At 35.8% G+C, this 13,961-nt stretch overlaps 1 protein-coding gene across 1 annotated transcript; it reads left to right on the forward strand.

Moving 5' to 3' along the window:
• Positions 1-9: 9 nt before the first annotated feature.
• snx30 (sorting nexin family member 30) lies at positions 10-13,925 on the forward strand. Its single transcript, XM_020931596.2, has 9 exons — positions 10-302; positions 1,752-1,952; positions 4,005-4,115; positions 4,205-4,363; positions 5,007-5,196; positions 7,148-7,347; positions 8,451-8,540; positions 9,102-9,254; positions 10,413-13,925. Exons 1-9 carry the CDS (start codon positions 168-170, stop codon positions 10,488-10,490), a joined length of 1,317 nt encoding a protein of 438 aa, XP_020787255.1. The 5' UTR covers positions 10-167; the 3' UTR covers positions 10,491-13,925.
• The last annotated feature ends 36 nt before the right edge of the window (positions 13,926-13,961 follow it).

Consider the following 13,961-nt stretch of genomic DNA (forward strand, 5'->3'; position numbering starts at 1 on the left):
GTTGTGTTTGTCAGCTGACAGTTGGAAACAGCGCCGTAGCATCTCCACAGATCAAACCCTGAAAACCAAGAAAACGCCTTGTTTTGTCCGAGATCAGTTCTTCAGCCGCGGAGAGACGGACAGTCGTCGCCCCTGTTCCCGACACTCGTCTTCCCGCCAGACGCACCATGAGTGTCGGTGCTCCGAAGGGCCTGGCCAGCTCAGGGCAGAAGCCCATCACGGAGATCACCCACCCGCTGTCCGCCGCGGAGGAGCCTCTCTCCCCGGGGCCAGAAGTCACCGTGAACACTGCTAGCGACAAGGTACGGTCTGGTCTACCCGAGCAATCACGCAAAAAGTAAAACAAAAAACAAAAAAACAATCTAACTCACTTTGGCGCTAAGCATTGAATGAAGCACAGCAATGGTTCTAAACGAACAGTGAGTCTTCACATGTTGCCATCTGTTACTGTGGCAGAACATCTATGCATAAACTGAGTAACAGTTATGTGACCATAAACTGATGGAGATTACACCTTTCTGTAAATAACTGTTAATGTTGTCAATTAAAGCTAACATATTTTAGTAAATAAATTATTCTATGTATACTGGCTTCAAAATTATCAAACAGCTTATGAGTAAAAACACATCACAATACACATGATTTGCCAAAAAGACATGTTCAATATAATATTGCTATTTTATGAAACTTAAATGAAAATGTGGCTGTGTATAAACATTTTTTGGCATTCTTTCCATTTGGAGATTGTCTTTATGGGGGTAGCATTAATGCAAATGTACTGTTGAATTTGCACAGCCAGTGCTTGTTGAAATGCTTACTAAAGCAATAGGCTGCAATGAATGGATAAGTAATACTTTTAAATTTACACTTTGTGACCTCAGATCCTGAGCTCTGGTGTTTGTGGTTAGCCTGTCATGATGTGATGATGCTATGTAATGCAATTTTGTAAACTGTGATTACCAGTGAGGGTTAGTGCTGCACTGGGAAAAGCTAGCTGTCCAGCTGCACTCTCATTGTTGTTTCGATTTTAAACGTCTGTGTGGACAGACATTGCACTTTTTCTGACACAGTTTGAATGAGGAAGTTGCAAAATGCTTTTTCGGGACTTAACAATTTTAGTCTGACAAAGTGTGATTGATTGTATTACTGTTACCATTAACTTGTCTTTAGCCCTCTACTTCAATACATTATAATCCACCATTATTCTACAAAAGAAATGTGTTTCTACTTGGCACCAACTCTGTGCATAACCATAGTTACTGTTCAACTTCAGCTGTCAACATTGTTTCTTCAAGTCGACTCCCAAGACTGAAACAAGATCTGATCAGCTTGTAAAATATAAGATTACATTATCAGATGCATATACCTGCCATATCAACATTTCCTCTATTTCCTCTTGAGTCATTGTTAGTGAAATTTTGTATTTACTTTCACAATTTCCACACCTGTTCAATTTTTCCATGTCTTTGTTTAGGTCATCAGGGTCAGACTCATGTATAAACTTTGCTCAATATACCAGTATTATTTCAGGTGAATTTGGTATCACTGTCTTAAAAATAAATAGTTTTATCAGTGCACACAAATCATGAACTTGTGCCATGAATTCTTTACCAGTTTCTGTCTATTCAGTTTGGCCCGTGAGAATAGAATTATTGTCACGTTGTACCAGTTGCAGCTTAACAAGAGCTGTATTGAAAAAGCACTGCAACAATCTATCACTGCTTTTGTTTCTGTCATCATGGTGTCCACAGGATGCTGGGCTGACCAATGGCACGCCGGTAGAGACGTCAAGCCCCGCATCTGTGTCTTCACTGTTCAATCGGCTCCAGTTGGATGATGAAATGGATGGAGACGCCTCCTCAGAAACCAAGGACCTTTTTGTGACAGTGGACGACCCAAAGAAGCACGTGTCCACCATGGAAACCTACATCACCTACAGAGTGTCCACCAAGGTTAGCGGCTGCCTGCTCACTCCAGTGTGCAGCAGTGTTTTGTCTAATCAAAGTACACACAAATATTCAAACTCCAAATCACGTTATGTTATGATGTTAAAACTAAACTATTCTGTATTTCAATTAGTGAGTTTAGGGTTTGTCAATACTGAAAGTTTCAATCACTATTATATTATACTGTTAGTAATTTCAACTTGCCAAAGTGCAAATTAAATACCTTCAATGAACAACCCCAGGGCAGATGTGGCTATGGAAGTAGTTTACCATAAAGTGTTGAATGAATAATAATCTATGAGTATTTCCAGTTTTCTTTTTAACCAAAATGTCCACTTTTTACCTGAGATTATATTTCCCATTTTGGTGTAACAATGATGATGCATTGAAATTAAACCTTTTCTTATTGACTTATTGACTATAGTATAAAATGTTCTTCTTTACACTCATTTTCATCAGTATATTAAAACCTCCCATTACAATGGCATATAAAAGCCTTCTACAATAGTATCGCCCTTAACAGGTTTTAAAGAAAAAAGAAAAGCCATAAACATTCTTAAAGGGCTACTTTTCTGGTGGAAGGTCGAAAGTCTCCTTATCTCCATGGAAATGTTATTTACCTGGAATGTTCTTCAGCATCCTCTTAAACATATCACATTCTATAGATATATTGGAACTTTTCTGGTTGAGTGTTTGCCACTGCCTTTGTTTTCATTGAGATGTAGTTTTGGCTGTGATATTCCATTGTCTGGCATTAAACATATTTATCTCCATTGAGACAAGCAGGTGATGACACAGACCAGAGACTTGTAACATGTAAATTATTATACCTCTCACAGTAACAATGGCATGGTTTTCATGGTAGATTTAAAACTGTAAGTTTATTTTAAATATGTTTAATGTCACATGATCAAATGTTCCATCACCACCCTGGAGACACGCAGCTAACAGTGTGAACCTGTAACCTGTTACACAGTGAACCTTTAAGTTCAATAAATTAAACAAAATGTATGTGCTGTGTAGTCTAGTCTCTGCTGTCTCTAGAGACCTAACCTGAAACAACTGCCTTAGACTGAAGCATGGTATTGCATGGACTTTGCCTTGTGAGCATGGGGCTGCAGACAGGAGCAGCCGTGTGGCGTCATGGTGACAGTTGCTGAGTGCTGAAAGACTCAGAGGCCTTAGACAAATATCACAGGCCCTCACTAAACTCCACGGTTAATTGAATGTGTGTGGGGGACTAGTGAAGAATATCTGCTCCATCAGCTGCATTTCAAGGTCAATACACATGTAATCCTATATGACCCAGAAGTGACTCATGTCTGGTGCTTAATGCACTCTACTGTACATATGTGCTGTCTTTGTGGTTATACACCGGGATACAAAGCATTCATTCTGTTTGTATTTATTGTGAAAGCAATAATATGCCCTATATATGATTCAGATGAAGGTAATTTGGCGCGAAGTGCGAAGGTTAATAATATTCTTTAGTCTTGCTATTACTTACGGCAGAGTGACTTTGAAAAGAAAAAGGATATTTTACATAGATAAGATTGAATTTTAGCTCAATTGTGATATTATCAATGATCAGCTTGGGATGTTCTAATTGATAGATCTACTGTCAGTCCTCTGCTAACCCAAACTGTTTTTCTTTTTGTATAGATAAACCAATACATTGGGCTGATATAATAAATTTAAAAATACATATTGTTTACAATGTTTGTAATTTAGCACACCCCTTCTTAACAATTTCTTGAAAATGAATTGCTTTTTTATATCCATGTTGTTGCCATATGAGCTGTCATTACTTTATTAACCTGTAATATATACTCCTACATTGTCAGTATTGATAGAAAATTTCCCTAATGGTGCACTACTAACTCTACTAATCTACCTACCAAACTACTGTATAACTTTTTGTTAGTGGCTGAATCATTACATTGCTTCACTTGAATATAAAAGACTCACTTGTCCACTGTACTACATAGTCTTTAAAAAAAAAAAAATAGAAAAATTTTAAATCTACTTAGGCCTCTTGTTTGTGATTTTTTTCAACAGACGACAAGGATAGAGTTTGACTTGCCAGAGTACAGTGTGAGGCGGCGCTACCAGGACTTCGACTGGCTCCGAATCAAGTTGGAGGATAGCCAACCCACACACTTGGTCCCTGTAGGTCACATAACCATGTATTCCTCACTACTGACTCTAAATGCCTCATTTAAAATGGCCGCCTCCATGGTTTCTGTCTGCCCATCCAGCCGCTGCCCGAGAAGTTTGTCATGAAGGGCGTGGTGGACCGCTTCTCGGAAGAATTTGTGGAGACCAGGATGAAAGCTCTGGACAAGTTTCTCAAGAGAGTGGCTGACCATCCTGTCCTCTCATTCAACCCACATTTTAACGCTTTCCTCACTGCAAAGGTACAACACAAAAGATATAATTGTGTGATGAGACATTTTAAGTTTGACCTCATTTCTATTTAAATAGCACACTTTTATATTTGTTAACTTTCATGGTGGGGTTTTCTACATGCTTAGTAGTGTGGCATTTAACATATTTATTTACCATATATTTCAATAAAGGTGTTTTTATTGCTCAAAGAACATGGATTCTTTCTTTGAGCAAGGTCACTTTTCCACAGATCCTCTGCTTATCTCCATTGAGATACATAATTAATAGATTATTAGCTATTAATGCAGCTATTATGGCACATTCAGGAAGAAGCAATAACAGCTGAAAGTTTTATAGTGCACCTTTTAAGATACACTACATAAATGCATTTCTAAATGAGGTAAAAATACTGAACATTTACATGTACTTTTTGAACCAGGATCATTTGACTTATTTTGACTTATTTGATTTACTGGTATATAGAAAGCAGCCTAACATTTCATGAAACAATTTTAATTTATCAGATATATTTCTGTGCAAAACAGGACCTATAACTAAACTACTCTATAAAAAGTAGTGTTTATATGTAATTTTATTAGTTATATAGGAATACTAAAAATGATCCAATCATATAACAGAAGGTTGATGGATGAACTATGCCTCCACCTGCAGGACTTGAACAAGCGACAGGGTCTGGCTCTGCTGACCAAAGTGGGCGAATCAGTGAAGTACGTGGCTGGGGGGTACAAGCTAAGGGTGCGACCCGCAGAGTACACGGCCATGGGGGAGTACCTGGACACCTTCAGCGGGAAACTGGGAACTATGGACCGCATCGCACAGAGGATACTAAAGGAACAGTCAGGTACCATGGGCTGCTACTATTATTCTAGATTGGTTATTTGATAAAAGGGTGTAGACCAGTTAGTAGACGTGCGTGTTTACAGTAGAGTTGGTGCTTCATTCCCCACTGAACGCCATCTGGTGTCAGATATAAATATATTGCATTAACAATAATATTGAAACTACTCTATGCTACTCCCTACTGACACAATAACCATAAAGTAGGAGAATAAAAAGAAGTGATTTAATAATATACTGTATGTGTAAAATACTGTTAAAAAAGCATGAGCAACAAGTAATGGAAGAATAAAAGTAGTACTTAGTATTTATATTGTTGTAGAAGGTACTTGTTTAACCTGCAACTGCTTCAATCTCATTAACCAAAAACGTGGATGTGATAATTATTGAGCCTCCAAAATATTGTTCCATCTTTCATCTATTATATTGAACAATATGTCACTATTGTAATTATTGTGACAGGCCTAGGTACTTGTTTAACTAGGACTTAGTGCATGGAGCCTGCAATGTGCATTTATCAACCACAGCAGTTTTTACCTAAAATACCCAGAATTTGGAGCTACATGTCTGCTACTGACATAGCAATCTGCCACTGTATTCTTGGGAAACTGGATGTGTTGTGTATACAGAAGCATGGGAGAATAAGTGATGGAGTATGAGTAGTTTCTTCATGTAAATTGATTTGAGTGCCATATAGTGCTATATAAAACTACTTTACACATACAATCCTGGGTGTCTGTTTTGTAGAGAAACATAAAGTAGAGGTCACATACCCAAATCATTAGGCCATTGATGTGAAGTTGCCAATACAATACATAAAATGGATAAATCATGGCTGTGATACTAAAAGTTTTTGTTTAACCACTTCTTGTGCAAGTTCATAGGAAACATGCCCATTTTAAGCCTCAGAACAGTGAATATGTCAAATGTGTTGCATAAATGAGTTTCCTTCCCCTGTACAAGCAACAAAACTGTAACAAAATAATTTAGTAAAAAAATACCCCAAAATACTCTTGGTGATTTATCGATATAGCAGCCCACGATATCATCACATTAAACGATACAGTATATTGATATTTTGATATTTTTGCACACCCCTGCTAATGGTAGGAAAACTAATTGCTTAGTTTGTTCAAATCAATGAATACCTGTTGTACATTTGGCTTTGCTTGAGTGTTTACTTTAGCCATAGAAAGGACATTGATGGTGCACTGCCACCTTTTCACTGCTGCCCTACTTCATGGTGTGATAAATTACTGTGTAAATAACCACTCATCCGTCCCTGTGAAACGCTGGCCATCACCATCTGTCCAGCAGTTTATATTGGTTTAGTCGAAAGTCAGAAGAGAGGATAGCAAATGTGCACGTTCTTTGAAATTAAACCATAAATGGGTACAGCTAATGTAATTGTGGTAAAGTCAAATAAAAGCCAGTGGCGCCATGGCAATTATTTCAAGCTAGTGTCAGGAATTTGTATTTTTATTGGTTTTATTATCTTCCTGTGCTTTTTTCCTGTCAGTTGGAACTGCACAATATACAAATCAACGTATGTTATTACAATACTTATCAACAGTAGGGCTGAACGTTTTGGAAATGTGCATTTTTTCTGACTGTGATAAGATTTATGTTTTAATTATAGGATTCTGTTCAATGTTCACATTTTAAAAGTGTCCAATGAACTGACAAAATTAATACAAATCTAAACTAAAAGGTTATCAGTTTTTTACACAGATTAAGACAGAATATTTAGTTATGATAGGATACTGGTTTATGATACTTAAAAGATTGGAGTTTTTGAGATTTATATACAGTCAAAGTGCAATTTCAATTTAATCTTTAACTCTAATTAACTGTTAATATACTTTATCAGTGTAGTTCATAATAAAGTCACCATATGCTCTGTTGCTTTGTTGAAATTTTTTATTTTAAATTCAAATGTGTTTTGTTTTCCTCAGAGTACCTAACAGAGCTTCGGGAGTACAGTTCTGTATACAGCAGCTGGGCAGCGGTGGAGGAGGAGCTGCAGCGCCCCCTGGAGGGAGTAGCTGGGAGTGTGTCTACATGCTGCAGAGCTATGGAGGACCTGAGTGAAAATATGAGCCAAGACTTCCTCCCCGTACTCAGAGAATACGTTCTCTACATAGAATCCATGAAGGTGAGGCACTGGTCAGATATACAGTATGTTTTGTCAGGCCATTCACCAAAGTACATTTCAGTTACAATAAGTCAGGGTTTCAATTTAATCATGTGTGAGTTTAGTGTGGATCTCTTTCATTTGAAAATATTTTTTTATTCTAGCAGCTAGAATTAAAAACTCATAATGTTATAATATATTATATCTGTATATATGTGTTTTCTGTGTTATAGATGATTGTCATAAGAAAATCACACTTTGTTGCTCATTGTATTTTCATAACTATGTAAAAGTAATTTTTTATATATAAAAAATTTTATTATATAGTACTGCAAAAAAAAGGATTATACAAAAAGGACTACCTAAAGATTAAATAGTATCAATAAGTGAAATTTCTAGTCCACCACAGATTGTATTAGTGTTGTTGACACAATAGTATAATTTTAGTACATTTAAATTATTTTATTTAATTTAAAGTAAATTTTGATACTAAGGAATAGACTCTATACTCGGTACTGATTCCGATACCACAATGAAAATTTTAAAAAAAGCATTTATATAAATATAATGGCATTTTCAACACTGAATTGTAGTACTTGTGGTTCATATGACTTTATAGCTGTGTAATCCCTCAACCATGCAGGTCAGTTCTCCAGGTGTTCTTGTCTATGTGCTCTTATACTTGTTCTGATACAGCTCAAAATCATTCTAAAGCTAATGATGAACGATTCATTTCTGGCCTGTGAATGTGTCCCGTGATGTATTGATACCTGCTCAAAAGAGTATCTTGTTTACTAAACCTAGTATCAATTAGTATCTGATTTTCAATCCCTAGATTGTATGGGATAAAATTGTTACAATAAAAATTTGTTTCGGAAACGTCTCAACAAAACTTCTAGAAAACACTGTTGCTGGTATGTTTTAGTTACTATATCATAATCATAAAGCAAAATGGACAGAGTAATATAGATCAAGACGTATTAGACCATGACTTCTTTAGTCTTGGTTTTGACTTTGAAAAGAGTAAATTTAAGACCTGAATCATCATCATGATTGTTAAACATCTTGCAAGAACTGAAACTATGTAATACTTTTTATCTGATCATCTGCTTTTTTTTTTACAGAATGTTCTAAGGAAGAGAGACCAGTGCCAAGCAGAGTATGAAGGTCGACTTGAGGCAGCTATTTTACGGAGACAAGAAGATAAAACGCCAGTAAGTACAATGTAATCACTAATGGGTTCACCTATTGTCCTCCATAGACAAAACAACATTTGGTAATTCTTAAAGATGCACTATGTAACTTTTTTGATGGGTCTTTTCTGTTCCACTACTTGTGTCTCTCTAAGGTCACATTATTGTTTTGCATGGGATATTCCACAGTATGGTATTAAATGTATCTATCATATACCATTTATTTAATTATTGATGTATTTTATTGATCAAAAATGACCTTGAAAAACATGAATACTTGTTATACAGATCTGGTCTGCTTAGTAACACTAGGTTTAATCACTTGCTTATTGTTATGGAGATGGATAAGTTTAATGGCATACTGTGGACGTTTGTAGGCAAAGCTATAACATCTCCATGGAGACAAGTAGGTCCTCTGCCTGAAAGGTGACATAGTTCACCTTTTTGCACTAATCATTCTCTTGTAAGTTTAAAAATTCAGTCTGCACTCTTTTCCCCAAACCCCAGGACCTCCCAGCTCCTATAGCTTGTAGATTTGGAGAGTCCAGTAGTGGTAGTTCTCCCTGTTATTTTGTGCTATAGATTCCAGCCGAGGTGGAGAAATGCCAGGACAAAGTGGAGTGTTTTAATGCCGACCTGAAGGCAGACTGGGAACGCTGGCAGAGGAATAAGAGACAAGACTTTAAACAGCTTCTCACAGGCATGGCCGACAAAAACATTACCTACTACGAGAAGGTAAACTTGGTATTACAAATTATTCACCAATCAAAATTTTCTATTTAGTTTCAGTAAAAGAATTTGTCATGAATAATGTTCTGATTTAAACCCTTTGCTTGTGTTGTTGACCTTTTGATATAAACCAATGGCATACACTGTACAGTTAATAAAACAGATGGCCACAGCATATTTCATTTGATAACAAAGATTTACAATACTTGAATCCTTCAGTAAGCCACTTCACTCACTGGTCCTAGTATGTGGCTGGTTGCGAGAAGGGCATCCAGCATAAAAAAAATCCATCATAAAAAATCCTCATCATTAACCCGGTAGGATGTATGGAATATGTCCTTAAAAGATACAAATTTACTTGTCTTCCAGTTGTTTAGAAGTAGTTTTAGATTTTACATTTGAGGGCTGCAGTGTTTTAGTTTGTTGTTAAATTCCAAGCCTTACAAGGGCACCGCAAGTCAAATGGTTAAACAAAGCGCGTACTGTATAAATGAGGTAGAAAAAAGCAAGCTGTCTATAGCTCTACATTGTGGCTCTACAAAACTACAAATAGGTGTATGTATATATTTGTGTGTGTGTGTGTGTGTGTGCGTGCGTGTATATATATATAATCTCTACCCACATGTCAGTAAATTGAGCACAATGTTTCACAACTGTGATACGTATTGGCGATACGATATATATCTCAAAACCACTTCTTGTGCAAACTGAATATGAAAGACACCCATTTTAATCATCAAGACATCAAAAGTGAAAATGTCAAATGTGTTGCATAAACGAGTTTCCTTCTTCTTAACAAGCAACAAAACTGTAGTGCTGTAACAAAATAATTTAGTAAAATATACCAAAAAAAAACCTCTTGGCGATATATCGATACAGCAGCCCACGATATCAATACTGTATCATCACATTAAATCATACGATATATCGATATTTCAATATTTTTGCACACCCCTAGTAATATGTAAAGATGCTTTTTTGTCATAATGTAATGACAACCCTTCTTAAATAAAAAATCGAAATGTCTGTGGAATAGAAATAAACTTGGGGTAGTACTGGTACTACCCCAAGCCTGGTGGCTGTATTGTTGTAGAAAATTACTAAAACAAAAAGAAGTATTGCTAAAATTCTTCACAACAGTTAACTTCTTCTGTGTGCATACAGTGCCAGTCTGCGTGGGAGTCTCTCATCACAGTTCTCCAAGACAAACAGACTGAGGACAAAACCAGTGAGACAAACTGAACATACCACCCAACCCTCTCTCTCGCTCCTCCCTGTGCATTACTCTGTCTCATGCCAAGGAAAAGGACCAATCGGGCATCATCTTTTGTCTAAGAAAGGGACACCACCAGACAGTGAAGCAGGTAACAGGCAAGTTCACAAACAGCAGGGAGAATGGACACATACCAACTATGTACAGACAGGTTTTCTTACAATTGTTCTAAATGTGTAATTTTACGGTTGCCAACACCACTCGTCATATACAGGGCTTTTTGAGACGCGGACGCCATGTTGGATCTGCTATTTCTATATTCCATTATTAAAAATTAAGCATTATAAATTAATAAACATTTTTTCAGGTGTCATCTCTTAATTACATGAAATACAGTTTGAATTCTCAAATTCTCACTTAATTTTTTTTACAAGTATACCATCACGGTACTTGCATGAGGTGCATGAGGTGGCCTGATTTATGTTTTGTTTTTAATATTCATATTCTGATCCAGTTTAGTTGGCTCTGATGTCGCTTAAAAGGGTCTGTTTTGCTTTTTCAATCTTATACATTTTAGAGATTTATACAAACTTTTTTCTGTTCAATCCCTAATCCCCTCTTTTCTCAAGTTCCAATAGGCCTGTTTTTACCCGATTGGAATTGGATAGACATAAAACCAGTTGGAATAACAAGGCCAATTCCAATAGTACATTCATATAACATGACAACTTATATATATATAATTGTGTAAAGTTTAAGTGGAAGATTTCACATCTTCCAAAACATGTTAAAAGAGTGAATACAAATTAATAGAGGTCCGGCTGGCCGGACTACTTATGGTACATTTCGCAATATAAAAAATCTTAAAACTATTCTAGATTCAACAAAATTTCAAAGCACACACAAGCTATCAGTTGTATTTATGTCTTCTCTACTAAAATGCATTTACTCCCAACACAAGCAACCATTTAGAGAAGTCAGTACTGTAAGGCAGTTTCACATCCTTAAATTCTATCACATATGAACAGTGACACTTCAGTTTGACTTAACCTCTTCTCCCATTACAAATCTGACTGATAATGCATTTGAGAAGTCAGATTGGCGAATTCCCCCTGCTTACACTATGTTGCCTTAAAACAGAAGCCCCCTTTGATAATGTGTAATCTTAGTTTCAACATCTCTGTGTGCAAGTATGAGGTCATTTCTGCTTTCTGCGAGTTTTTCAACCACAGTTGCTATATCAATACTTTTATTTATGACAATATTCACTGATTCTTATGGTATGTTTAGAAATATCTTTCTTTTATATTTTTTATGTTTCATACTAAAAAATGTGACAACAGGGAAAACAAGGGAAAGACCATAAGCACATGTATGAATTGATACAACACAAGTTTCCATATTTTAATAATTGCCTTCAATTATTCTTATAAGCTTTTAGACATTATATTTTCACCTAGGTTCAAGCGTGTCATTTGTGCACAAGTGGTGCTAATTATTTGTTTACCAGCGTTGCTTCTTTGCTAAAGGACTAAAGTCTGTGTTGTAGCATTTGTAGGCCAGTCTGTGATTTAATTTTATATTCTTCTATATTCAGTCAGTGTCTTTCTCCTATAAAAAGTGTGTGTTTTTAATACATGTAATTTTTATAATGATTCAAACATTCGCAGCTATGGTTGCATGTAACATGAAGCATAATTGCTGATTAAAAGCTTGCATTGAACTGACAAAGTACGAAAAGCTCTGCTTAGAAATTGCAGTATACTATAATGGTTACACAATGTTTTTAAAGGTGCACATTTCTGGTAGCAGGTAGCCCCTGGTCCGCTACCTGCTTGATGGAGATGTTATTGTTATGTCTGTAATGTTCCAAAGTATAGCATTAAACCACCTTGTGTATATTTCATTATTTCGTTTTTAGCTCAAAAATACTTGGAAACCAAGTGTTCTTACTGCGAGCGATGTCACCTCTCCACAGATCTGACCTGTAAATTGGCCTTGTTTTTTTTCTGTATGTAGTTATGTAGTATAGATTAAAGGTTATTCTTTGGAACATTCAAAATGAGACAAACAGGTGGCATACTCTTCACCAGAAAAGTTTCATAGTGCACCTTTAATGTGTTGTGACAAGAATGTATATCTTAGTGTTACAGTAAAGGGCTAGCAAATTGTATCAAAATGTTTGTTTTAGTCTGATTATGGGCAAACAAAAAAAGCTGAGCAAAAATCAGCATCTCTGTCAGCACAAATTGGCCAAGTTAAATAAATTCAACAGTTATAAGGATACTTGTATTAAAGAAATCTTCTAACCCTCGTAAAGATGTAGCTGCTTATGTTAAACCTAAACATTTTCTACAAACATCTAATTTCCATTATACAACCATTTACTGCTGCACATCAGCTATTCAAAACCCAAATTTCAAATGTTTTAAAATACTATGTTTATGAAAAAAATGCATATATCAAAACTAAAGTAAATATATTTATTTGCGTGACTTATAGTTACTGTTAAATTTTCAGTCACATTTTCCTAAATATAACATTGACCATTGTCAATGAAATAAAAAACAATATCAATTTGAAAAAGAAATTATTTTTGTAAAATACTTTAAAATGTTACAATTTCTTTATCAAAATTGAAAAATACATTACGTGACTTTGCTCTTATTTACTTTTGTAATAAGTTGTACTGTGAATAAACAAATAAATAATAATAAGTAAATCTAAGGTCTTTCCACTGAACTATACTGACCCAGTGGAGTGTCAATACGACGTTCTTTGTTCAATAATATAACCGTACAAGCCAGTTTATTTTTCTATAGAAATTAAAGTTGGGTTTCGTCTCAGCATCTGGCATACTAACACAAGGCAAAGAAAGATTTGCACTATGATGTAATGTAAATATGGAGTAACCAAATTTAAATAAACGCAATATAGTCTGACTTTTGCTCTGCAGGTGCTGAGAGGAACCCCACTATAGTTTTGGAAGAGTTTGTATTATGTAATCTTACCCATAGCCATTGTAAAGCCCATGTGATACTGTGTGCCTGCTGATCTCCTGTTGCACTAAATGTAGCTGACATCTCTGTAATAACCAGGTCTGAGTCTGACAGATAAACAGATTCAAGTGGTATTGAGCTGGGGAGTTTTTTAATGTTGACACTTTTTTAAGCCAAATGTCCCCGTTTCCTCCTGTCTTCCTCTTAATAGATTTTTAATACGTGTTAAACCCAGCCAATCAAATGAAGTTCAAAGTCACATGATCTATACAAGCTCAGTCAAGCTTGTGTCCTTTCCGCCTCCTCTCAGTGTGCACTGTTTACGTTTCAGTCCTGTACATTTGGATGTTCATAACATCGTGTTGTAATTATAAATAAGCTTGTATATTGTTTTGATGCAATTACCTCAAATGATTTTGAAATATATCGGACCAATAATAAATCAATGAATGCATTTGATACTCATCTGGTTGTCTTTTTTTTTTTTTGCTGAGGAATACA

The sequence above is a fragment of the Boleophthalmus pectinirostris genome, unplaced genomic scaffold (genome assembly GCF_026225935.1).
Source record: "Boleophthalmus pectinirostris isolate CB_2022bp ecotype Guang Dong unplaced genomic scaffold, ASM2622593v1 HiC_scaffold_18, whole genome shotgun sequence".
NCBI classification, from domain to species: Eukaryota; Metazoa; Chordata; class Actinopteri; order Gobiiformes; family Gobiidae; genus Boleophthalmus; species Boleophthalmus pectinirostris.

Excerpts from the sequence above, each read along its gene's own strand:
- snx30 (XM_020931596.2), top strand. The coding sequence starts at position 168 with ATGAGTGTCGGTGCTCCGAAGGGCCTGGCCAGCTCAGGGCAGAAGCCC. Across the intron at positions 303-1,751 it reads TGAACACTGCTAGCGACAAG|GATGCTGGGCTGACCAATGG; the intron begins GTACGGTCTGGT and ends TGGTGTCCACAG. Across the intron at positions 8,541-9,101 it reads GACAAGAAGATAAAACGCCA|ATTCCAGCCGAGGTGGAGAA; the intron begins GTAAGTACAATG and ends TTTGTGCTATAG.